Genomic DNA, 25034 nt, shown 5'->3' with positions numbered 1-25034 from the left:
AAATGGGGACAGAAATGTTTGTGATCACGTTGATCTGTTCACCCTGCCAGTCACTGCCCAGTTCTGGCATTCCTTTGCCTCTGTGGATAGCTGCCTGGTAGGTCTTCCTTGTAGAATACTTCTACTACCAATCCTACAATATATTGTAGCTTTCTTAAGTGCTTCAGGGAAGTCCTTAAATGATCATGTCCTTGCTCTGTTGAATGGATTCCAACCTTATAGAAAATATGACTTCATGGTATCTACTTCATGGTATGTTCTTCCCTGTAGAGTTCTTATTTTCTTGTGACAGAATCCCAAATGTTCTTAAGGCAACAACTCTAAGAATCACTTTCCTTTTATTAAGGACTATTTTTAAAATTTTTCTTCCAATCATCCTACTTTCCCCTATTTCTTCACTGGGGTCCATTGGTTCATGATTCTCACCAAATACACCACAAACCCAGACATCCCATTCAAACCTTTGTTTAATGTGCTTATGTATCATCATCTCAGTGATGTCCCTGCACACAGTGTGGGCTCCTGGATTTTCCTACAAGTTTCCTTCTGTTTCTCCTAAGGCCTCTTGTTTAGCTGGATATAGGTCTTTCCTAGCATCTTCATTCTCAGGATCTGAGGGGTGGTGCCTGCCTTCAGTGGGAGTAGGTGGGGTTGTTAAAAGAAGAAATTTTTTAAAATTTTTTAAAACTAGGAAAGAATCTCAAGGTCTTCTACCAAGGGTTTCTCAGTCTCTGTGCTATTGACACTTGGGTCCAGATAATTCTTTGTTAAGTGCTTCTCAAGAGAACATACTCTAGAGGGAGACTGTCCTGTGCATTCATAGTGTTAGCATCTCTACCCTCTACCCACTAAGTACCAGCATCTCCCTTCCTGCGCTGACAAATATCTCTTGTGTGCAAAATGCCCTGAGATTGCCCCCTTTAGGGAAAAAGAAATTGAGTAGTCTGCATGCATCAGTTTAGGGATGAAGAGTCTGGCCATTTCACCTGTGAATTAGAGATTCTGTGAATGTGGTTATTAACTATGGAGCAAGATAGGAGGAGGATATGGCTATAAATCGATGAAACCAAAGCCTATGTCTGAGGAAATGGCATCTGGGATCAAGGAGTAGAAGGGTGTCCTCAGGGTGAGGAGGTGTAGTGGGGAAAGCCCTGAGTACTCACACATTTAACCCAATACTTCTGGTTAGGAAAGAGGCTGGGCTGATAGGATCAGGAAATAAGTATGAGTCTGAATTAACCAGCTGAACTATGGCTACCCAGAGAAAACACAGGGGCCAACAGGAAGTGTGGGAGAGTTTTATGCAGAGCATAGAATGGGGTCAGCTATGAGACTTGGTGATACAAAAGTCAATAACAAACACGAATTAGGGAAGGTTGAAGAAGTCATTATGATGGTCCAGTTAGGGTGCTACAAGATCCACAATGTGCAAGATGTGAGTGAGGAGACACTGGCATCCACTAGATACTTCCCATCCCAAATGAGAGGAGTCCTTAGATGGAAGCCAAATAGACACTGGCTCAACAGTCCTTGATGGGACACCAAGGAGAGGCCCCAAGGTCCTCCTTCTCCTTAGTCATAACCCCTCTCCTCTTGCTCCTACATTCCATACACTCCACACATGGTTTTACATCTCTTATCTCGTAGCTACAACCAAGTCTTGGAGTTCTAATTGTGATGCCCATGGTTATGGCCACCTGGTCGACCCCCATCCTGACGACTGTGTTGTCTCTGGGTCTGTGGGAGGGGTGGGAGTGGCCTGCGGATAGGTCTGACCCTGTATGGCAGGGGTTTCTTTCTGCTGTGCCAATCTTCTGCCAGAAGCCCCACAAGGAGTATTAGAATCACAACCCCAATGCATATGCGGACCAGATTGCCCTTGGTGTAGTATTGCTGGGCAAGACCTGGAGGAATGAAGAGAGACAGGAGCGGGTGATGAAAGCCTATCTCTAGGACCTACTTCAAAACACATCTTGGGTTTCTCATATCCATATCCCTCACCTGAGATTCTATTCTCTGCTACCTAGAATGTCAGTCTCCTTCCTAGAGGGTTCCTCTCCTCCTTACCAAGGGTCAGGGCTAGATGAGCCCAATTCTCTAGATATCATTTCTTCCATACACCCCCTTCATAGACCTCTGATGCCCTCCCTCCACACACACACAGACACTACCTGGCCCTTCAGCTAATTAAAGCAGAAAAAACCGTTATACAGGGTGGAAAGAGATGAAATTTACCTTTCCCTTATTCTTTAAAAATCTCAGCTTTCCCACCTGAACTTACTACCCTATTCTGAGTTTCAAGTATAATATTTACCTTCCCCTTAATATTTTATAAACCAGGACCCAAGACCATAGAGCTGTGGCTTATGTACAGGGAAAGCAGTCAGCTTTAGGGGAAGATACAGGGGTGGGAACGAAGAGGGTCCAGAGAGGACCACTTACTCACCAGTTGGAGACTCTGGCCTCTTTGGAGAGATACTGATAGTCCTAGAAGACTCTGGGAATCAAAAAGGAAAGTTTAAGGGGAAAAGACCATAGCCCGTTCCTGCCCCTTTCCTGAATGCATGCACTTTTGAGGCAGAATCCCATGACTATAAGAGCATGAACTACAGAGTTGGGCTGTCTAAATTTATCTCAACCTTCCCACCTGATCTCGTTGCCCAATTCTGAGTTCCAAGTGCTGATATTTACCCTCCCACACCTTAATATTTTATGAACCAGGACCCAAGACCATAGAGCTGTAGCTTCTGTACAAGGAAAGCAGTCAAATTTAGGGAAAGATACAGGGGTGGGAATGAAGAGGGTCCAGAGAAGACCACTTACTCACCAGTCGGAGACTCTGGCCTCTTCGGAGAGATAGTGGTAGTACTAGAAGACACTGGGAATAAAAAAGAGAAAGTTTAAAGGGACAAGACCATCTCCCCTAGCCCTGCTCCTGCCCCTTTGCTGAATGCACACACTTTAGAGGCAGAATCCCATGACTATAAGAGCATTAACTACAGAGTTGGGCTGTCTAAAATTTACCTCAACCTTCCCACCTGATCCCATTGCCCAATTCTGAGTTCCAAGTGCTGATATTTACCTTCCCCTTAATATTTTATAAACCAGGACCCCAAACCATAAAGCTGTAACTTCTGTACAGGGAAAGCAGTCAAATTTAGGGGAAGACACAGGGGTGGGAAAGAAGAGGGCCCAGAGAAGACCACTTACTCACCAATTGGAGACTCTGGCCTCTTTGGAGAGATAGTCCTAGAAGATGCTGGGAATCAAAAAGAGAAAGTTTAAAGGGACAAGACCATCTCCCCTAGCCCTGCTCCTGCCCCTTTGCTGAATGCACACACTTTAGAGGCAGAACCCCATGACTATAAGAGCATGAACTACAAAGTTGGGCTGTCTAAAATTTACCTCAACCTTCCCACCTGATCCCATTGCCCAATTCTGAGTTCCAAGTGCTGATATTTACCTTCCCCTTAATATTTTATAAACCAGGACCCATAGCCATAAAGCTGTAACTTCTGTACAGGGAAAGCAGTCAAATTTAGGGGAAGACACAGGGGTGGGAAAGAAGAGGGCCCAGAGAAGACCACTTACTCACCAATTGGAGACTCTGGCCCCTTTGCAGAGATGGTGATAGTCCTAGAAGACTCTGGGAATCAAAAAGTGAAAGTTTAAAGAGACAAGACCATCTCCCCTAGCCCTGTTTCTGCTCCTTTCCTGAATGCATGGACATTTGAGGCAGAATCCCATGACTATAAGAAGAACATGAGGGGTGCCTGGGTGGCTCAGTGGGTTAAAGCCTCTGCGTTCAGCTCAGGCCATGATCTCAGGGTCCTGGGATCGAGCCTGGCATCGAACTCTCTGCTCAGCAGGGAGCCTGCTTCTCCCTTTCTCTCTGCCTGCCTCTCTGCCTACTTGTGATCTCTCTCTCTCCCTCTCTCTCTCTCTCTCTCTGTTAAATAAATAAATAAAATCTTTTTTAAGAAGAAGAAGAACATTCAGCATTATGCTGAGTGAAATAAGTCAAGCAGAGAGAGTCAATTATATGGTTTCACTTATTTGTGGAGCATAACAAATAGCATGGAGGACATGGTGAGTTAGAGAGGAGAAGGAAGTTGGGGGAAATTGGAAGGAGAGGTGAACCATGAGAGACTATGGACTCTGAAAAACAATCTGAGGGTTTTGAAGGGGCGGGGTTGGGAGGTTGGGGTACCAGGTGGTGGGTATTATAGAGGGCACGGATTGCATGGAGCACTGAGTGTGGTGCAAAAATAATGAATACTTTTATGCTAAAAATAAAAAATAAATTAAAAAAAAAAAGAAGAAGAAGGACATGAACTACAGAGTCAGGCTGTCTAGATTTGAACCCCAGATCCATCACTAATTAGATGTAGGGCCCCTGTCAATAGATTTAATACCTATAGGCCAGTTTTCCCATCTGTCCAATAAAAACAATTATAATGCATCACAGGTTAATGTGAAATTTAAACCAATAACTGTAATAACAGCATAAGACACACTGCTTGCATATGATAAGCACCCCACATGCAGTAGCTCTAGATTCACCAGGTGCTCAGCCATACACATCAGAAAGGTACGTGTTTTAGTATACTGTGAAAATTGCTATAATAGAAAGTCCATAGGACAGAGGAAACGATTCAACCCAGCATCAGAAAAGACTTTCTTGAGGGACTGAGACTGTGAGGAAAGGGAAGGAAAAGCAGACCAAGTGGCTTGGATGCAGAGTAAAGAGATGCCAGGGACTTAGGAGAGCTTCATCTGACTCTGTGTGGCTGAGATTTGCATGAGGAATGAAAACAAGACTGGAGGGATCAACAGTGGCTGATCTAAGGGCATTGGATCCAAAAGTATTAAACATCAAGCTGAGAATCCCGGGCTATAATCCTAAGAGTGATGGGAAACCAGAGGGATTTTGAACAGAAGATGATGAAGAATCTCATCTGGGTCTTAGAAGGAATTTGCTCACATCAGGAATCAAACAGAGAGTTAGAGTCAGGTGGACCCAGTGGAGATACCAGAACTATACTCAGGGGATCTTTCAAGGTTTCTATCTTGAGGGAAGTGGATAATTTTTCCAGGAAAAGTGAGGGGAAAGAGAATTACAGCATGAGGATGGGACTACAGTGATAAAAAGAGGCAGTGGACAATCGGGGACTAAGGTTATGCACGTGGATTAGAGCAAAGTCAGAAGACTTTGAGCGATGGTCCTCCCATCAAAGCCTTGGCTCTGCTGTCTTTGAAATGGCCACATTTCCGAGAATGCACATCTCTCCCCATGCTCAGAGCCCACCTCTATCCCATCCTGGATCCTCAAACCAGGGACTTTCCTTGGAAGAGTCAAGTGATTTCCTGAAGGGGACTTAAAGCCTACAGCCTTAGATGATGAGAGAAAACCCTAACTTCATACTCTTTTCTGCTGGTTTCTGAGCTCTTGGTACTCACTGATTGTAGAGCTTTTGTTGACTAGTGAGATGCTCCGTTTCCTGGAGGCTTCTGGGAATTCTAAGCAAGAAGATAATAAGAAAGTGGATAAGGTCAGTCTTCCCAGTGAGCCCCTACTCTGCATACCCCTTCTAAGAAATCTAGGGTTCCCAGAACCCCTTTTTCTGACACATACTGCATAAAACTGAGGAGAGAAACATGCAGAGTTGCTGTAAGACGTGTCTTCTATACCTCAGTGGCTGAATAAGAAATGGATCAATTCGGGGCCCCTGGGTGGTTCAGTGGGTTAAAGCCTCTGCTTTCAGCTCAGGTCATGGTCCCAGGGTCCTGGAATCGAGCCCCACATCAGGTTTTCTACTCAGCAGGGAGCCTGCTTCCCTCTCTCTTTCTGCCTGCCTCTCTGCCTATGTGTGATCTCTGTCAAATAAATAAATAAAATCTTAAAAAAGAAATGGATTCATTCATCCACTGAGGGACCAACGTTATTTCCTCTTTGGGGCTACTGTGGATAATGTTGCTATGAACATTTATGTGCCTGTTTTTGTATAAACATACATTTTTGTATTTGTTCATTTTGGTGGGGAGCACATAGCTACAGTGGAATAGCTGGGTCCTATGGCAATTAATACAGTCACAGAATAATTCTTTTGAGGAAATGCTGAACCATTTTTCCACAGCAATGATCCCATGTTTCATTCCCACCAGCAATATGTAAGGGCTCCAGTTTCTCCACATCCTCAACAACCCCTCTAGTTGTGTATTATTATTATTATTCATTACTGTTACTCCCATTCTGCTGGCTATGATGAATTTCATGGTATGTGACTTACCTCAGTTTAAAAAGTAAGTAGTGGACCAGTAGATGTGTGCAAGCTCAGTTCTTGGTAACCAGCCTCTGAACACAAGAGAATCCCCTCCCTACTAAGGACATTTTCTTAACCAGGGACCCCCATAGTTACATGGGCACCAAAACATTTCCTAAAACTCCTCAACCTATAAATATGTAGCTCCTATTAAGGATGGGGACAATCTTGGTGGACCTTTCTGTGATGGAACCAGCTCATTAAAGCCTAGCTTATGCTCAGGAATCTGTAGTAAAGTGAGAACTTAGATATTGTTTGCTCTATGTTATTTCTCTTCCTATGAGCCTCATTAATAAATTGTTGTTCAAGGGGAACCTGGATTGCTCAGTCCATTAAGCATCCAACTCTTGGCTTCTGCTCAGGTGATGCTCTCATGGTTCTGAGGTGAAGCCCTACATGGGGCTCTGCACTGACTGTGGCACTTGCTTAAGATATTCTCTCTCTCTCTCTCTCTCTGCCACTCCCCACCTCACATCTGCATACTTTTGCTCTCTCTCTCAAAAATTTGAATTTAGATTAAACATGAGGAAGTATCTGTCTAGCATGGAATACTATGCAGTCATAAAAAGTAACACATTGTTGATAACACACAATAACTTGGATGCATCTCAAGGACATTGTGCTGAGTGAAAAAAGTCAGTTCCAAAACATTCCATGATAGGTGAACCTTTCCATGTATATATAACATTGTCAAAATGATGAAATTCAATAGAACAAATTAGTACTTGCAGGGGATAGAAATGGTGGGAGGGGAGAGGGTAAATATAATCATAAAGGGGTAGCCTGAGGGATATCTTTGTGGGGCTGGAAGAGTTCTGTATCTTGAGAGCTGTGGCGGTTACATGGATCTACACATGTGATAAACTGTGATAAATCACCATAGAGCTAAATACAAATACCGTGTCAATGTCAGGTTCCTGGTTTTATGTTGTACTGTAATTATGCAAGACATATCCATTGGGGAAATCTAGGCAAAGGGTATACAGAATCCATCTGCGTTGCCTTTGCAATGCCTTTGCAACTTCTTGTGAACCTACCTCTCAAAATTAAAAGTTTTAAAATTCCAATCAGAAATACATGCACACACACGTGTGTGCACACATACACACATGCATTGTGCCTCATTTGGCAAGACAGCCTCCATACTGCCCTCCACCACACATGTCAGCACATTCTTGTCCGACTTGGCTCTTTTCAACATGCTTATGTTCCTCAGGGTTTGGGTCTACCCTGCGACACAGGAAGTATTGGCAAGGCCACAGACTGATGCACAACTTCTTAAGGCACAGGCTGGTATGTGATACACCAGAATCAAGTAAGATGCTTTGAGGATGGGAGAATATGATGGCCCACACAAAATTTAGGACAGTCCTTCTCAAAGTGACATCCCAGAGCAGCAGCCTCAGTGTCACCTGGAAACTTGTTAGAAATGAACATAACTGGGGGCGCCTGGGTGGCTCAGTCAGTTAAGCGTCTGCCTTTGCCTCAGGTCATGATCTCAGGGTCCTGGGACCAAGCCCAGCATCGGGCTCCTTGCTCAGTAGGGAGTCTGTTTCTCCTCCTGCCTGCTGCTCCCCCTGCTTGTGCATACTCTCTCTCTCTCTCGCTCAGTCTTTCTCTCTCAAATAAATAAATAAAACCTTTTCAACAACAACAAAATGAACATAACTGGACCCCACCCTAGACCTTCTGAGTCAGGAACTGGTGAGATCCAGAAGCCTGGGTCACCTCCAGGTGATTCCCAGGCCCCCTAATGTTTGAGAACCATGGCCAATGGAATCAGAGTCTCAAAACTAGTGTCCAGGAATCTACAATTTTATAAGCCACTCGGATTATTCTTTTCCACATTAGACATTATACATCATCCCCCTAAGGCTGGAGAGAAGTGGAGATATAGGGCAGCACAGTAATGTCTATCTGATATTATTATACCCACGTTCTTTACACACACAAGTAAGTGATTTTTTTAAATAAATCAAATTTGTGAAAGAGACAAGGGAATTAAATAGAAAAATCTAGATAAAGGGGAGAAAGAAAAGAAGGGGTCTGTGGGTCTATACCCCAGACACTGGGATAAATCCTGCAGAACTTACCTGTCACAGAGGAAGGTGGTTCCGTGGGTAACCAGGCGGGGGTCACAGAAGTCCCTGGGAAATCAGAAAAAGAGAGAGATCTGTGCTCTGTTAGCTATGGGTCCTGAGCAAACAAAAAAGCATTCTGTGACCCAGTTTCCTCACCTAGAAGATGAATACAAAGAAGCTCACATCACTGGATGGTCCTGGGTGTTAAATAGCACACCGCACACATTCTGAGACTAATTAAAAATGACAATCTTTGGTGAGTGCTGTGAAGTGTGTAAACCTGGTGATTCACAGACCTGTACCCCTGGGGATAAAAATATATGTTTATAAAAAATAAAAATTAATTTAAAAAAAAAGAAAAAAAAATGAAAATCTCTGTAGATGCCCTCCCTGCTCTTTGAACTTCAGTTCGGTCCCTTTTTCTGGACCTCTGTGATGTGCACCTGACTTTGTCCCTAGGACCAAAACTGGCTCTTAAGTCCTGGGAAGCAGATGAGAAGACAGAAGCCATGGGATACATGTAGGGAGAAAGGGTGATACCTGTGTCACAGAACACAGCACCTTTCCAACCCCACCACCCTAGCTTTGTAGCTACATCAACCTGCCAACCTCCTTTCACCCCAGGACATTTGCTCATACAATCCCACACACCGGCAACCCATCCCACTGCTCTTACCCGTTTACCTCTTACTCTGCCCTAAGAGCAAGGTCAAACATTGGCTGCTCAGAGAGGTGTTCCCAAACCACTTCCCCTTCTAGGTTCTAACAGCACTGTGTACTTCTAATTCATTTCGCATGTCCCAGGGACAACAGTGCAGTGTTGGATATTCTCTAAGCCTGTTTGCTCTAATTACTATATGTACATATAACATGTGCGTGTGTAATACGTGTGTGTGTAAAGGAAAAGATACCATAGAGAGAGTGAATTTCAAGTCCCCAGCAGAGCACAGGCACAGCAGAGACACTTTTGAAATACGCCCTATGAAAGAAGCAATAATTGAGCAGGGACCTAAAAAAAGACAAATCTATAAAGGCAGGAAGATTAGTGGTTTCCTTGGACTGGAGGGAGGGGGAGGGAGGGGCTGCATGTGGGCAGGAAGGATGAGATATGGTGGTGGAAATGTTCTAAAACTAGACTGTGGTGGTGACCACAGAACTCTAAATTTACTAAAAACCACTGCATTGTACAACTCAAACAAGAGACTGTTTGTTCAGCTCCTATTACATGCCAGGAGCTACTGTTTGTGCTGGGGATACAGCAGAAAAGAAAACAGACACAAATGTCTGTCTTTCTGGAGCTTACCTTCCAGGGTGCAGGGGGAAGACAGGTGACAAACACCATAAGTCAGAACAATGTATGCACAGGTGTGGATGCCGTGGAGAAAAATTGGGCAGAGAAGATGGCAGATAGCATCAGAGAGGCAAGAATGGGACCTTTGATAGAAGGCTTGAGCCATGAGATCTGGAGAAAGCATCCCAGCAGGTGCAAGGTCCCTGAGGACATAGTGAGCCTGAGTATTCGAGGAAAAGCAAGACGGGATGTAGTCAGTAATATTGTAACCACTTTGTATGGTCACAGATGGTAACTAGACTTATCCATGGTGACCATTGCATAGTGTATATAAATATCAAATCACTATGTTGTACACCTGAAACTAATACACCATATGTCAATTAGTCTTCAACTTAAGGGGGGGGGTGCTGATGGTTCTAAGGCAGAGTGGATGAGGGCAGATCAGCAGGTCAGGTAATCATACAGGTAGAGAAGGGGCCTGGTGAGATGAGAGGAGTGAGTGCTATGGGCTTTGAGCAAAATCATCTGATTTTAATAGCCTGCTCTAAAGGGGTTCCTCTTGCCATCATTCTGCAAACATTCTAAAGAGGCAAAGGTATACAAACTTGCAACCAGTAGATGCAAATAAATCCTGGAGATTAATGCACAGCATACGGTCAACCGCACTATATCCCAGATTTAGTTGCTAAGAGACAAGATCTGTGGTGGTCTCACCACAAAAAAAAAGCAACGGCAATTATGTGACAGGTTGAAGGTATTAGCTAATGCCCCAGTGGTAATATGTTGCAACACATAAATGTATTAAGTCAACACGTGCTACATCTTATATAATGTTATATGTCAACTATATCTCAATTAATTGATTTTTTTTTAAATTAAAGGGGACAAAGGTAGACACAGAGTGACCAGTATATGGAGCAAATCAGTTCTACATGAAGATGTGCTCCCTTGTCAGATCCGGGACAGGCTTCAGAGATGTGGTAGGAAGCATGAGTTGGGCAAAGGATTTACAAGAAAATGCCTCTGAGTATGGCAGCAGAAAAATGTGTCCTTTAAAATTTTCATGTTATTTTCAAATGTACATTATATGTACCATCTTTAATATTCATTTTAAGTGCACAGTTTAATAGTATTAAGTGCATTCACATTGTTGTGCAAGAAATCTCAGAACTTTTTCATCTGCAGACCTGGAACTCTATGCCCATTAAACAATACTAACTCCACTTTTCCCCTCCATCAGCCTTTGGTAATTCCCTTTCTACTCTCTGCCTCTATGGCTTGGATGACTTTCAAATGCCTCCCGGGAGTAGAATCAGATGATATATGGCCTTTTGGGGCTGCTTTATTTCACATAGCATGACGTTCTCCAGGTTCATCTGTACTGTAGCACATGGCAGGATCACCTTCCTCTTTGGGGCTGCATAACAGTCCATTGTGTGTCTCCACCACGGTTTCTTTATGAACTATGTTGTCCTCTTTTGAAAGAGGCATGCTGTAAGAATGAAAGACTGATAGTGGCTACAATGCAAACACAGCTCAAAAGCATGAGGCTGACTGAGAGAAGCCAGTCACGAAAGACCCCGTGTTCTAGGACTCCATATATATGCAGTTCCCTCAAAGAGGCAGACTGTTAGAGATAGGAAGTCATTTGTGGTTGAATGGAAAATGACGGCAAACAGGTGCCAGAGGTCCTGCAGAGGTGATGGAGATGGGCCGACAGGGTTGTGGTGATGGTTGCACAACTCTGTGAACTCTCTGAATACATGGACACATAAAGTGGGTAACCTTATAGGTCTAGAAACCACACCTGAATAAAACAGAATGGAAGGCCATTTCTAGTGTATAATGACCTCACTAGCTAGATTTCAACAAAAATAAGTCTGAATACAAGTACATTTTCATTTTACCCTGTACTATATTAATCCACTGGAGACCAAAAGGATAAGATTTTTCCCTTTGCTGGGAGATGGATAGGGTCATTAGTCTTTTGAATATTGGGGCATTTCATTTTTTAAATTTTACTTTATTTTTTCAGTGTTCCAAGATTCATTGTGTATGTACCACAGCCAGTGCTCCATGCAATATGTGCCATTTTGTGTTTTTAGTTTTCATTTTTAATTTTAGAGAGTGCATAAGCAGGGTGGGGAGGGTAAATTGGGAGGGAGAGGAGGGGGGAAAGAATCCCAGACAGACTCCATGTTGAACACAGAGCCCCATGCAGGACTCCATCTCATGACCCTGAGATCATGACCAGAGCCAAAACCAAGAGGCTGACAGTTAAAGAACTGAGCCACCCAGGTGCTCCTATTGAGGCATTTTCAATAAATAAGTCACTGGGGCGCCTCACTGACTCACTCGGAAGAGTATGCCACTCTTGATCTCAGGGTCAGGAGTTTGAGCCCCATGATGGGTTTAGAGATTATAAAAAATAAATAAATAAACTTTGGGGCCTCTGGGTGGTGCCATGGGTTGAGCTTCTGACTCTTGGTTTCAGTTCAAGTCGTGGTGGCATCAGTCCATCCCACATCAGGCTCTGAGCTCAGCATGGAGTCTGCTAAACTTTCTCTGCCCCCTCCCTCTGCCCCTCCCAGTATGCTCGCTTGCTCTCTCTCTCTCTCTCTCTCTCTCTCTCAAGTAAATTAATCTTTTAAAAAAAATAAAATGGAAGGGAATTGAGGGAAATTGGAAGGGGAGGTGAACCATGAGAGACTATGGACTCTGAAAAACAATCTGAGGGTTTTGAAGGGGCGGGGAGTGGGAGGTTGGGGTACCAGGTGGTGGGTATTATAGAGGGCACGGATTGAATGGAGCACTGGGTGTGGTGCAAAAATAATGAATACTGTTATGCTGAAAATAAATTTAAAAATAATAATAAAATAAAATGAACTTTAAATAATTCAGTTGCTTCAATACTTGTAAAGGAACATAGCAGCAAAACAGTGGTGAACAGAAAACATCAATAATGGTTTTTAAATCACATCAGTTGCCGTAAAGGATTTAGCAGTGAGCGTTGTGTGGAGAGGCCTCATACTTAGACTATTGCAAATAAGAAAGACAGAGTGTGTTTGCATGTAAAGAGAGTCAAAGTTTCCTTCCTATTATAGTGGCATTTTTCAAAGTAATTTCCATAAGTTTTTCACTGCTGTGTGTTTGTTTCAAATCTAGACAAGACAAAAGGTATTAAGAATTATTTTTTCTTCTCTGATGGAGGCATAATACTCCATAGTGTATATGGACCACATCTTCCTTATCCATTCGTCTGTTGAAGGGCATCTTGGTTCTTTCCACAGTTTGGCGACCATGGCCATTGCTGCTATAAACATTGGGGTACAGATGGCCCTTCTTTTCACTACATCTGTATCTTTGGGGTCAATACCCAGGAGTGCAATTGCAGGGTCATAGGGAAGTTCTATTTTTAATTTCTTGAGGAATCTCCACACTGTTCTCCAAAGAGGCTGCACTTTTGTAGCAACATGGATGGGACTGGAAGAGATTATGCTGAGTGAAATAAGTCAAGCAGAGAGAGTCAATTATCATATGGTTTCACTTATTTGTGGAGCATAACAAATAGCATGGAGGACATGGGGAGATAGAGAGGAGAAGGGAGTTGGGGGAAATTGGAAGGGGAGGTGAACTATGAGAGACTATGGATTCTGAAAAACAATCTGAGGGTTCTGAAGAGGCGGGGGGTGGGAGGTCAGGGGTACCAGGTGGTGGGTATTGGAGAGGGCACAGATCGCATGGGGCACTGGGTGTGGTGCAAAAATAATGAATACTGTTATGCTGAAAATGAAAAATAAATTTAAAAAAAGTTTTATTTTTTCTTATTTCTTTTGTATTTCTATATACTTTGCAGTAGATAAAGTAACAGCCTCTCAAACATGCTCATGTCCCAATCCCCAGTCCCTGTGGATATGGTGTCTTACACAATAAATGGGAGGGGGTGGGGGGGATGCCTGGATTTTCCAGGTGGGCCCAGTGTCATCACAGGGTCCTTAAACATGGAAGCAGGAGGCCAGGGAGACAGAGAGACTGATGATGCTATGTTGCTGGCTTCTGTGATAAAGGAAGGGACCACGGGAGCCAAGGGGTGCAGGCACTTCTAAAATCTGGGAAAAGCACAGGACAGATTCCCCCCTGGGCCCTCCAGAAGGAATGTAACCCAGCTGACACCTTTGTTTTGTCCCAGGGAGACCCATTTGGTACCTGACCTCCAGAAATGGAAGGTAATAATACACTTACGATTTTTTAAGCCACTAGATTAGTGGCGATTTGTGACAACTAATATACCCTCCAAAGCTTCATGCCTCTCCTGGCTTCCCACCTCCTTCACAGGTGTTGGCCCTCCCCTGAAACTTCAGCAGAGTGTGCAAGAGCTAAAGAAAAAAAGGCTTAGTCTGCAGTTCCCTCACCTGTGACGACAAGCTCCAGGGGGTCGCTGGGGGCCGACCACAGGTAAGGCAGCTTGCTGGAAAAACTGTAGCATCGGTAGGTCCCACTGTGTGCAGCAGTCACTGCGGTGATGGGGAAGTCAGCCCTGTACTGCTTCTCAGATCCCTTCTGGGGCCCAGCGTCCCCTTCCTTGTACAGAGCAAATTGGTCAAAACTGAATTGGCTTCGACACTGCAGAGTGACTTCGCCTCCTGGGGACACAGCTGAGCTGGGCTGGGCTGAGATCGAGGGCTTGTTGAGATAAACTCCTGGGAGAAAAGAGAGCTCTGGTGTTAAAGACCGTGGCCAGCATGTTGGCCATGGGGGTGGCCAGGTCCCCCCACCTCCTAAGAGCTAGGGAACTTTCCAGGTATATCCATCCATAGAGAACCCACTTGCCCTGCCCCCAGCTCACAAAAGGGTTAAGGGAGCATAACCAGGATCCTATCACGGTGCCCGGTCTCAAATCCTCATTCTGTCCCTTAGGGGCTGTGTGATCCTGGAGAGAAACCCACCCTTCTAACTGTGCCCCAGTGTTCTTTACTGTAAAAATGAATCATTGAACACTATGTCAAGAACTAATGATGACTACATGTTGATTAATTGAATTTAAATTTAGAAAAAGAAAATGGGAATGACTGAATAAGCAACTTAGCACAGTTACTTAATACATAGGGAGCTCCCGAACTACGACAGTAACAAAATAGCAAACTGCTGTAGTGCAGTTTTTATTATTTTTTATTTTTTTTAAAAGATTTTATTTATTTATTTGACAGAAAGAGATCACAAGCAGGCAGAGAGGCAGGCAGAGAGAGAGGAGGAAGCAGGCTCCCCGCTGAGCAGAGAGCCCGATGCGGCTCAACCCACTGAGCCACCCAGGCGCCCTGTAGTGCAGTTTTTAAACCAAAATTAATTCAAATAATTCATACTGAACAAAATAACCAAGATTGTAAACAAAAACAGACGCCATCTGTGACTCATGGCGAGGCAAAAGGCTCAAAACACTTTCATGCATTTTTATGGTTAATTCTTTCCACACTATTAACATAGTTGAAAAAAAAATTGAAAAACTTTAAACTAGGCTTTCAAATTCATAAATTATTTGAAGTTTAAATATTTGATTCATACAAAAACATTTTTTTTAAAAGAATTCATTATCCTTTTACTCTTCTGGCCTTAGGGAAACAAACTCATCAGTGATATTTTCAAAATCTCTCTGGAAAATAACCACTTGAAAATGCATTAGAAATAAAAGCACAAGCCAAGAACATTATATTCCATCAAAAAGTAAAAAAGAGGGGCGCCTGGTTGGCTCAGTGGGTTAAGCCTTTGCCTTCGATTCAGGTCATGGCCTCAGAGTCCCGGGATTGAGCCCCATGCCAGGCTCTGCTCAGTGGAGAACCTGCTTCCTCCCTCTCTCTCTGCCTGCCTCTCTGCCTGTTTGTGAGCTCTCTCTCCCTGTCAAATAGATAAAATCTTTAAAAAAAAAAAAAAAAGTAAAACAGAAGGCATTGGAATGTGGCTAGAGCCTTTGGCACGGGGCTCAGGTATGGCTTGAAAGGGCCCTGCCTCGTTCTATCTTGACCTAAAAGTGTGATACTTTGTTCAGCATGGGTGTTTCTGCATTGATTTTGATTGTTTTAGAAAGATCCTGCATTGGGGTTCCTGGGTGGCTCAGTGGGTTAAGCATCTGCCTTCAGCTCAGGTCATGATCCCAGGGTCCTGGGATCCAGCCCGGCATCGAGCTCCCTGCTCAGCAGGAAGCCTGCTTCTCCCTCTCCCTCTAGGTCTGCTTGCATTCCCTCTCTTGCTGTGTTTCTGTCAAATAAGTAAATAAAATCCTAAAAGAAAGAAAGAAAGAGAGAGAGAGAGAGAGAGAGAGAGAGAGAAAACGAAGAAGGGCAGGCAGGCAGGAAGGAAGGAATTGCACTGACCTAGCACTTGCATGGCTCACTGCACCTCCCCTATGAAAGCAGCTATCACTTTGATCCCCACCCAGTCCTGGCCCCCTGGGTCTCCGGATTCTCTGAATCTTTCCCCTCCTCACCCTCCTGGAGCCCCCAGGCCCCAGGTGCAGCTGCCCCCCTCACCCCTCCAGGTACCTGTAGCGATCAGCTCCAGCCGGTCACTGGGGGGAGACCAGAGGCTCCCATTCTGGTAGGTGCAGCGGTAGCACCCTGCGAAACGTTCCTCCATGGATGGGATGAAGAGGACAGGCTCATCCTGGTAGTGGTTGGACCTCAGCTTCTCCAGACGGTACAGGTCCACATCCGGAGGCCCCTGGCAGTGGATGGTAACCGGCGTCCTCAGTGGCACTAGGGAGCTAGGCCGGGCCTGAAGGGAGGGCTTGGGCAGCAGGCCTGGAAGGGGAAGTGCAGCCTGGTGGAGGGCTGCTTTCAAACAGACCCTCCTCCCCAGGTGGGGGGGGGCACTCCTCCCGCCCTCCCAGGCCTTGTGCAGGCGGAGCCCAGAGGAGGGACCCGGGACTCCAAGGGAAGGACTCACCATGCTGAGCTTCCACCACCTGCCCCAGGCACAGCCCTGAGCAGAGAAGAAAACAACCAAAGGCTAGGACCTCCCGAGCCCACACTTCTCAAAGCAAGGCGGGTGACAACGCTTCTGCAGGCAGTAACTTTCTCTCGTCATCACTTTTCTAAGGACACACGCTCACATAATTGAGGCACCAGAGGCAGCCAGCCATAGAAGGCTGCATATTGTACAATTCTTCGTATCTGAGCCCTGCTCATGAGGTCAGTCTGCCGGCACACAGAGGGATTAGTGGTTGCCTGGGGCTGGGGAAGGAGGGTGGAGAGCAGATTGTCAGGGGTATGGTTTCTTTCTGGAGCGGTGACAGTGTCCTGGAACGAGGCAGAGGGGATGGCTGTGTGCCTTGTGAATGTACTGTCATGAATGATAAATTTTATGCTAAGTTTTTAAAAAACCACAGCTTTTTAAAAGACAGAAACATTTTTCAAAATCCTGGAGCAAACAATCCTAAAATTTGCATGGAACCAGAAAGAGACCCCAAATCGCCAAGGAAATGTTGAAAAAGAAAAACAAAGCTGGGGGCATCATGTTGCCCGATTTCAAACTTTATTATGAAGCTGTGATCACCTAGACATCATGGTTCTGGCACAAAAACAGACACACAGACCAGTGTAACAGAGTAGAGAGCCCAGATATGGACGCTCAACTCAATGGTCAAATAATGTTCGACAAAGCTGGAAAGAATGTCCAATGGAAAACAGTCTCTTCAATAAATGGTGCTAGGAAAATTGGAGAGCTATATATAGAAGAATGAAAGGTGACCATTCTCTTACACCATATACAACAATAAACTCAAAATGGATGAAAGACTTCAGTGTGAGACAGGAATCCACTGGGGCACCTGGGTGGCTCAGTCATTAAGCATCTGCCTTCAGCTCAGGTCATGATCCCAGGATCCTGGGATAGAGTCCCACATCCTGCTCAGTGGGGAGTCTGCTTCTCCCTCTCCCTCTGCTGTTCCTTCTGCTTCTGTGCTCTCACTCATGATCTCTCTCTCTCAAATAAATAAATAAATAAAAATCTTTAAAAAAATAAAAAAGGAATTCATCAAAATCCTAGAAAAGAACATAGGCAGTAACTTCTTCAACATCGGCCACAGCAACTTCTTTCAAGACATGTCTCCAAAGGCAAAGGAAAGAAAAGCGAAAATTTGGGGACTTCATCAAGATGAAAAGCTCCCGCACAGCAAAGGAAACAGTCAACAAAACAAAGAGGCAACCCACGGAATGGGAGAAAATATTTGCAAATGACACTACAGAAAAGGCCTGATACCCAAGACCTATAAAGAACTCCTCAAACTCAACACACACAAAACAGATAATCAAGTCAAAAAATGGGAAGAGCAAACTAACAGACACATGAAAAAATGTTCATCATCATTAGCCATCAGGGAGATTCAAATCAATTCCAAATTAGATTCAAATCAAAACCACATTGCAATACCATCTTACACCAGTTAGAATGGCCAAAAATACCAGGACAGGAAACAACATGTGTTGGCGAGGATGTGGAGAAAGGGGAACCCTCTTCCACTGTTGGTGGGAATGCAAGTTGGCACAGTCACTTTGGAAAACAGTGTGGAGATTCCTTAAGAAATTAAAAGTAGAGCTTCCCTATGACCCTGCATTTGCACTCCAGGGTATTTACCCCAAAGATACAGATGTAGTGAAAAGAAGGACCATATGTACCCCAATGTTCATAGCAGCAATGGCCACTGTCACCAAACTGTGGAAAGAACCAAGATGCCCTTCAACAGACGAATGGATAAGGAAGATGGAGTATTATGCCTCCATCAGAAAGGATGAATACCCAACTTTTGTAGCAACATGGACGGGACTGGGAGAGATTATGCTGAGTGAAATAAGTAAAGCAGAGAGAGTCAATTATCATATGGTTTCACTTATTTGTGGAGTGTGAGAAATAACATGGAGGACATTAGGATAAGGAGAAGAGAAGTGAGTTGGGGGGAATCGGAGGGGGAGACAAACCATGAGAGACTGTGGACTCTGAGAAACAAACTGAGGGTTTTGGAGGGAAGAGGTTTGGGGTTGGAAGACCCTGGTGGTGGGTATTAAGGAGGGCATATAGAGGTGCCTGGGTGGCTCAGTGGGTTAAAGCCTCTGCTTTCTGCTCAGGTCATGATCTCAAGGTCCTGGGATCGAGCCCCACATTGGGCTCTCTGCTCAGCAGAGAGCCTGCTTCCCCCTCTCTCCCTGCCTCTCTGCCTACTTGTGATCTCTCTCCCTCTGTGTCAAATAAATAAGTAAAATCTTTCAAAAAAAAAATAAGAAGAGCACATATTGCATGGAGCACTGAGTGTGGTGTCTAAACAATGGATCTTGGAACACTGAAAATATAAAATAAAATTTTTAAAAATGAGATAAAAAAATACACTTAAAGGCACCTGGGTGGCTCAGTCATTAAGCATCTGCCTGCAGCCCAGGTCGTGATCCCAGGGCCCTGGGATTGAGCCCCACATTGGGGTCTCTGCTCAGCGGGGAGCCTGCTTTCTCCCTCTCTCACTCCCCCTCCTTGTGTTCCCTCTCTTGCTGTCTCTCTGTCAAATAAATAAATAAAGAAAGAAAGAAAATTTAAGAAAAATATAGACTTAAAAAAACTAATGATGTTCTAAAACTAATGATGGTGATTAACATAACACAAACAAACAGACAAAGCCATCCAGGAATTCCTTATGCATACACTTTGGACAACTCTAAAGAGAATTATCTCCTCTCTGAAAAGGGGGCTGTGTCCAATATTTAGTCTCTTTTTTATCCTAGCTTTGTCAATCCATAATTGATGTACAATGTTGTGTAAATTTAAGGTGTGTGTGTCGACTTGATATTTATATAGCACAAAATGATTTCTCTCACAGCATTAGCTAATATTAACCAATTACATAATTAGCTAATATTAGCTAATTAGTTAACACCTCCATCCTGTCACATATTACCATTTCTTTTTTTTATGGTGTGAACATTTAGGATATTCTGCAAGAAGGTGTTATTGGCTGCAGACCCCATGGTGTAGGGGGTGCCTGGGTGGCTCAGTTGGTTAAGCATCTGCCTTCAGCTCAAATCATGATCCTGCGGTCCTGGGATTGAGCCCCAAGTTGGGCTCCTTGCTCAGTGGGGAGCCTGCTTCTCCCTCTGCCTGATGCTCCCCTATTCATTCTGTGTGTGTGTGTGTGTGTGTGTGTGTGTGTGTGTGTGTCTCCCACTCAAATAAATAAAATCTTTTTCAAAAAAGATCTCCATGCTGTACATAAGATCTAGATGGGATCTGTTACATTGTATCATGTCTAGAGATCACCAGCTGTGTTGTTAATTGTGGATTTCCCACTGTTTTAACTTTTTGCCTAAATCAATATTCTGGGGCATCTGGGTGGCTCAGTAGATTAAGCGACTGCCTTCAGCTCAGGTCATGGCCCCCAAGTCCCAGGATCAAGTCCCACATCAGGCTCCCTGCTCAGCAGGGAGTCTGCTTCTCCCTCTGACCCTCCCTATGTTCTCATGCTCTCTCTCTCAAATAAATAAAATCTTTACCAAAAAATTAATAAATGCTTTCTCTTATAAAAAAAAAGTAAACCAATATTCTGTACTTACATTATTATGACTATATTATTCATACCTGAGGAGTGTAGTATTATACCTGTATATTTTTCCTATTTATTGTCCCTAGAATCAGTATTTGTCTGCTTTAGTGACATCCGCATAGTTTTCCTTGACCCTGTGTCTAATTCTTTCCACAGTTTCAAATAGCCTTCCCATGTAATCTTATGACACCTATCAAACTGCATAATCGATAAATTCCATCTTCTCCATTGGAGGTGACTTGCCCCCATTTTGTCTTCTACCTTCTCTAGGTTGAACAACTGCCTTTTTTCTCTCAAGCTGGTGTTTTTTTTTTTTTTTTTTAACTTTTTGCCAAGTTGGTAGCATTACCTGCTTTAGTCTTGCTAGGGTTGTCAGATTTAGGATATAAAAACACAAGACTCCCACTTAAATATAAATTTCAGATAAGCAATGAAATTTTGTTTGCATAGTATGACCCATGAGATTTAATGGGATATACTAAGCTTACAAAATTATTTCTTGTTTATGTGAAATTAGATTTCACTGGCCATGCTGTATATTACCCAGTAACTCTTATCCTTACCCACACACAGACCTGCTCACGTGTGTGCTTCTTGTCTCCACAATAAATGCAAGGAAACTGAACAGAGAGGCTAAGCAGTTTCTTTCAGTTCACACAGCTGGGATGGGGCTGAACCTGGATCATTACTGACTCACACTTGTCTCCAGCCCCCTCTGAACCTCTTGTCCACACCAGGTTCTGCTCCCTGTACCCAAGCTTGACCCACATCTTTGCCCACTTCCCAACACAACCCCGCCGTGGTCCTCTCATAGGTTTCCATCCAGCCTTCTAACGTGACTGGACATACTCCCTGTGCTCTTCTGAGCACTTCCTGGATGGACTCTGACTCACCACATCCCTATTGGTTAGGGACCATTATTAGCCCCTTTTTATAGATCAGACTATGGAAACAATATTCTGTCCCCCGTCCTGCAGCTGGTAAGCGTACATTCAAACACCAGCGGCATACTTTGGTCATAAAGAATGTGAACCTGGCACTAAACTCTTGAGTTTATTTGAGCCCTAGATGCGTGACCTTGAACAAGTTCCTTAATCCCTCTGGACCTCAGCTTCCTCGTCTGTGAAATGGGAACATGAATAGGGCCCTACCTCATCAGGCCATTCTGGGAATTAAGTGTCTGCTAAAAAGCATGGCGTGGGCTCAAGTCCACGTACGTGCCAATGAGTGTGTGTTAATGAATGACTGACAGGCGGTCTGTGCTCATGGTGTGTTTCCTTATCCCCATAGCACAGCTGTTCCTTCCTGCTTGGCCCCTTGAGCCTCTGTCCTTTTAACAATAAGGCTCTTCTGAATAAATGAGGGAACTGGGCACATGACCGGCCTTGTGGGGGCAGGCAGTAAGCACACAGGATCCTACCACCAACCCCGCTAGGAGAGACTCTTCCCACAAACTTGCTGAGGTGCCGTTGACAAAGAGAAGCCGTATATCCAGGGTGAGCAACATTGTGATCTGAAGGACGTGCACATTGTCAGGTGATCAACACAATCGAGCTAATTAACCCGCCCCCCACCTCACATAGGTTGTTTTGATTTTTACTTTTGTTTTGTTTTGTTTTTATTTATTTTTTATTGTGTTATGTTAGTCCTACAGTAGTACATCATTAGCTTTTGATGCACGGTTCCATGATTCATTGTCTGCGTGTAACACCCAGTGCTCCCTGCAGTCCGTGCCCTCCTGAATACCCACCACTGGGCTCACATAGGTTGTTTTGATTTCTGGTTTGGTTTGGTTTGTTTTGGTGAAAATGCATAAGATCTACTCTGTCAGCAAGTTTCTACAGTATTATTGCCTTGATCACTATTCTGTGCATTAGATCCCCAGAACTTACTCATTTTACAAGTACAAGCTTGTTCTCTGTCCCCCTACCTCACTGTTTCCCACCTGCAGCACCCCCAGACTCTGACAACCACCAGTCTGCTCTCTGCCTTCATGAATCCAACCTTTCTAGATTCTACATGTAAGCAAGACTGTGTGGATTTTCTTTCTGCATCTGGCTTATGCTACCTAGCATCATGGCCTCGGGGCCCACCAGAATTGTTGCAAATGGAAGAATTATTTGTTCCTGTGCCATGAGGTTTGCTGGCAAATCTGTAATCTAGTCCTGATGTCACCAAGTCCACATTAAAAATATAAATGGGGAGTTAGAGAGGAGAAGGGAGTTGGGGGGAAGTGGGAAGGGGAGGTGAACCATGAGAGACTATGAACTCTGAAAAACAATCTGAAGGTTTTGAAGGGGCGGGGGGTGGGAGGTTGGGGTACCAGGTGGTGGGTATTATAGAGGGCACGGATTGCACGGAGCACTGGGTGTGGTGCAAAAATAATGAATACTGTTATGCTGAAAATAAATAAATTTAATTTAAAAAACTATAATAAAAAAAGGAAAAAGAATATATAGGGAAAAATAAATAAATAAATAAAAGAAACAATATATAAATGAATGAATTAATGAATGGATGGGTAGATAGATAGATAAAATTTGAAGACTGGTATACAGAGACAATTTTTCAGACAAAACCGGAAGACCTGTTTATTTCCTGACCCACCCAGCAAGAGACTAGAATGAAGTAACAGACAAACACGACCTCCCTGGGTCCCTGTTTTCCCAACCCACCAATGAAGGGACCCTCACAGGTCACCCATTGCCCTGAAAGCCTTTTCTGATGCAATTTTTTTTAACATTCTTAGTCTCATAGCCCACTGCCTATCCCTCAGCATTTCCCAGATCAAGCCTTGGGACTCACCAAGACAGAGAAGGGCAGACAGGGGTGCGGCCATGGTCCTTCAGCCCGTCCAGAGCTTGGTAGCCCAGGAGGGAAGCCTGAGGGGCTGGAATGGAGACACAGGATGTGATGAGGATGCAGCAGCCTCTCCCCCTTTCCCTCATCAGCCTGTCTTTTCCCGCATGAGGCTCACCAGGCTGGAGCCATCCCCTCAGTAGAATGACTTGCACACAAGCTCACAGAAACTCCTTTATCTTCTGTCACCAGCCCAAGCTGGCCAGGCACTGAGATGGACTGTTACCTGATGGACCTCCTTAGCATAACAGTTTCATGGAGCTTTCCTTGGTGGGGGGGACATTTGAGATGATATCTGCTCATAAGAATATTCATGGAAGACCAGCAGGTTCAGCAGGACCCAAAGCCTGGAGAGGTGAAGAGCCTGGCATGTTCATGTAGGTGGGAAGTGGTTAGTGTGGCTGGAATCAAGGACCATAAAGCTGAGACAAAAGAAATGTTAGGGGCCAGATCAGGGGGTCCCAACCTCAGCTCTGTTGACATCTGGAACCAGATGACTGCTGGAGTGGGAGCAGGCTGACCTGTGCTTCCGGGAGGCTCATGGCCAGTCAAGAGCCACTGGGTTGGACCGTTCAGGAGGCTCTAAGACTGAGATACACTGGGAGTGCAAATATCTCTTTGCAATCCTACTTACTCACTTTTCAGGCACTATTTTGTTTGACCCTCACCCAAGGCTGAGAAACAGGTGAGGCAGCTTTAGTCGCATTCAAACAGGAAAACTTGAACTTGGAAGAAAATGTATTTTTCTAGTTGGAGGGTGGGTGCTGGGAGCTGAATAATTGACTTCTTCTGGCTTAGCACATGCACACCTGCATCAAGGCCATCCTTCTCTGCTGTGATTTATCTCTGCCCTGTGGTTCTCATTTCAATTCTCAACCTCCAAGGAGAAGCTCTGAGACAGTCCATGCAAATTCATTCATCTCTGCAAAACTTTATTTTGGGAGTGCCTGGGTGGCTCAGTGGGTTAAAGCCTCTGCTTTCAGCTCAGGTCATGATCCCAGGGTCCTGGGATCGAGCCCCGCATCAGGCTCTCTGCTCAGCAGGGAGCCTGCTTCCCCCTCTCTCTCTGCCTGCCTCTCTGCCTACTTGTGATCTCTCTATGTCAAACAAATAAATAAAATCTTTTTTAAAAACTTTATTTTGTATCTTGCAAACTGTATATTGTGTTGTAATTGTTAAATGCTGTGGAAGTCATTCCTTTTTCCATTGCACACTCAGCGTTTCCAGACCATTCATATGTCTACAGGACAGTTGCTTGTTTCAACATGTTAATCTTCCCACTGTCCCAATAATGGACAGCTTGATTATGCTTAAGTATCTACACTATAAACAATACTGAGCTAAATATCACTCTACAGGTACCTTTCTGGACATATGTGGGAATCTTTATTATTTTTTATTAACACATAATGTATCATTTGTTTCAGGGGTACAGGTCTGTGAATCATCAGTCTTACACAATTCACAGCACTCACCATAGCACATACCCTCCCCATCACCTGGCCACCCCATCCCTCCCACCCTGCTCCACTCCAGCAACCCTCAGTTTGTTTCCTGAGGTTAAGAGTCTCTAATGGAAACAAATGTAGTGAAAAGAAGGGCCATCTGTACCCCAATGTTTATAGCAGCAATGGCCATGGTCGCCAAACTGTGGAAAGAACCAAGATGCCCTTCAACGGACCAATGGATAAGGAAGATGTCGTCCATATACACTATGGAGTATTATGCCTCCATCAGAAAGGACGAATACCCAACTTTTGTAGCAACATGGACGGGACTGGAAGAGATTATGCTGAGTGAAATAAGTCAAGCAGAGAGAGTCAATTATCATATGGTTTCACTTATTTGTGGAGCATAACAAAAAGCATGGAGGACATGGGGAGATGGAGAGGAGAAGGGAGTTG

The 25034-nt window shown here is 44.3% G+C and overlaps 1 protein-coding gene across 4 annotated transcripts; it reads right to left on the bottom strand.

Annotated features, from left to right (window-relative positions):
• Positions 1–1284: 1284 nt before the first annotated feature.
• GP6 (glycoprotein VI platelet) lies at positions 1285–23285 on the bottom strand. 4 transcript variants are annotated; one of them, XM_082712170.1, is made up of 11 exons: positions 23077–23285; positions 16635–16670; positions 16232–16489; positions 14111–14398; positions 8417–8470; positions 5461–5520; positions 3596–3646; positions 3215–3259; positions 2828–2878; positions 2447–2497; positions 1285–1904 (listed from the first exon to the last, which is right to left on the bottom strand). In XM_082712170.1, the coding sequence occupies exons 1-11, from the start codon at positions 23108–23110 to the stop codon at positions 1669–1671; spliced, it is 1164 nt and encodes a 387-aa protein (XP_082568296.1). In that variant the 5' UTR covers positions 23111–23285; the 3' UTR covers positions 1285–1668. The 4 variants fall into 4 exon arrangements, with proteins under 4 accessions (XP_082568296.1, XP_082568299.1, XP_082568298.1 ...); XM_082712173.1 differs by lacking the exon at positions 2828–2878 and having other exon boundaries at positions 23077–23203; XM_082712172.1 differs by lacking the exon at positions 3215–3259 and having other exon boundaries at positions 23077–23203.
• Positions 23286–25034: the final 1749 nt, after the last annotated feature.

The sequence above is a fragment of the Mustela nivalis genome (assembly GCF_964662115.1).
Source record: "Mustela nivalis genome assembly, chromosome: 18".
Lineage (NCBI taxonomy): Eukaryota > Metazoa > Chordata > Mammalia > Carnivora > Mustelidae > Mustela > Mustela nivalis.
Note: the sequence above shows the minus strand (reverse complement) of the source record. Positions and strands in the feature narration are given on the sequence as shown.

Bases quoted from the DNA above. Each gene is read 5' to 3' on its own strand.
- GP6 (XM_082712170.1), bottom strand. From the start codon at position 23,110: ATGGCCGCACCCCTGTCTGCCCTTCTCTGTCTTG. The intron at 16,490-16,634 runs GTGAGTCCTTCC...TTCCCCTTCCAG, and splicing joins GGTGGTGGAAGCTCAGCATG to GCCTGCTGCCCAAGCCCTCC. The intron at 1,905-2,446 runs GTGAGTAAGTGG...TCATTCCTCCAG, and splicing joins GAGGCCAGAGTCTCCAACTG to GTCTTGCCCAGCAATACTAC.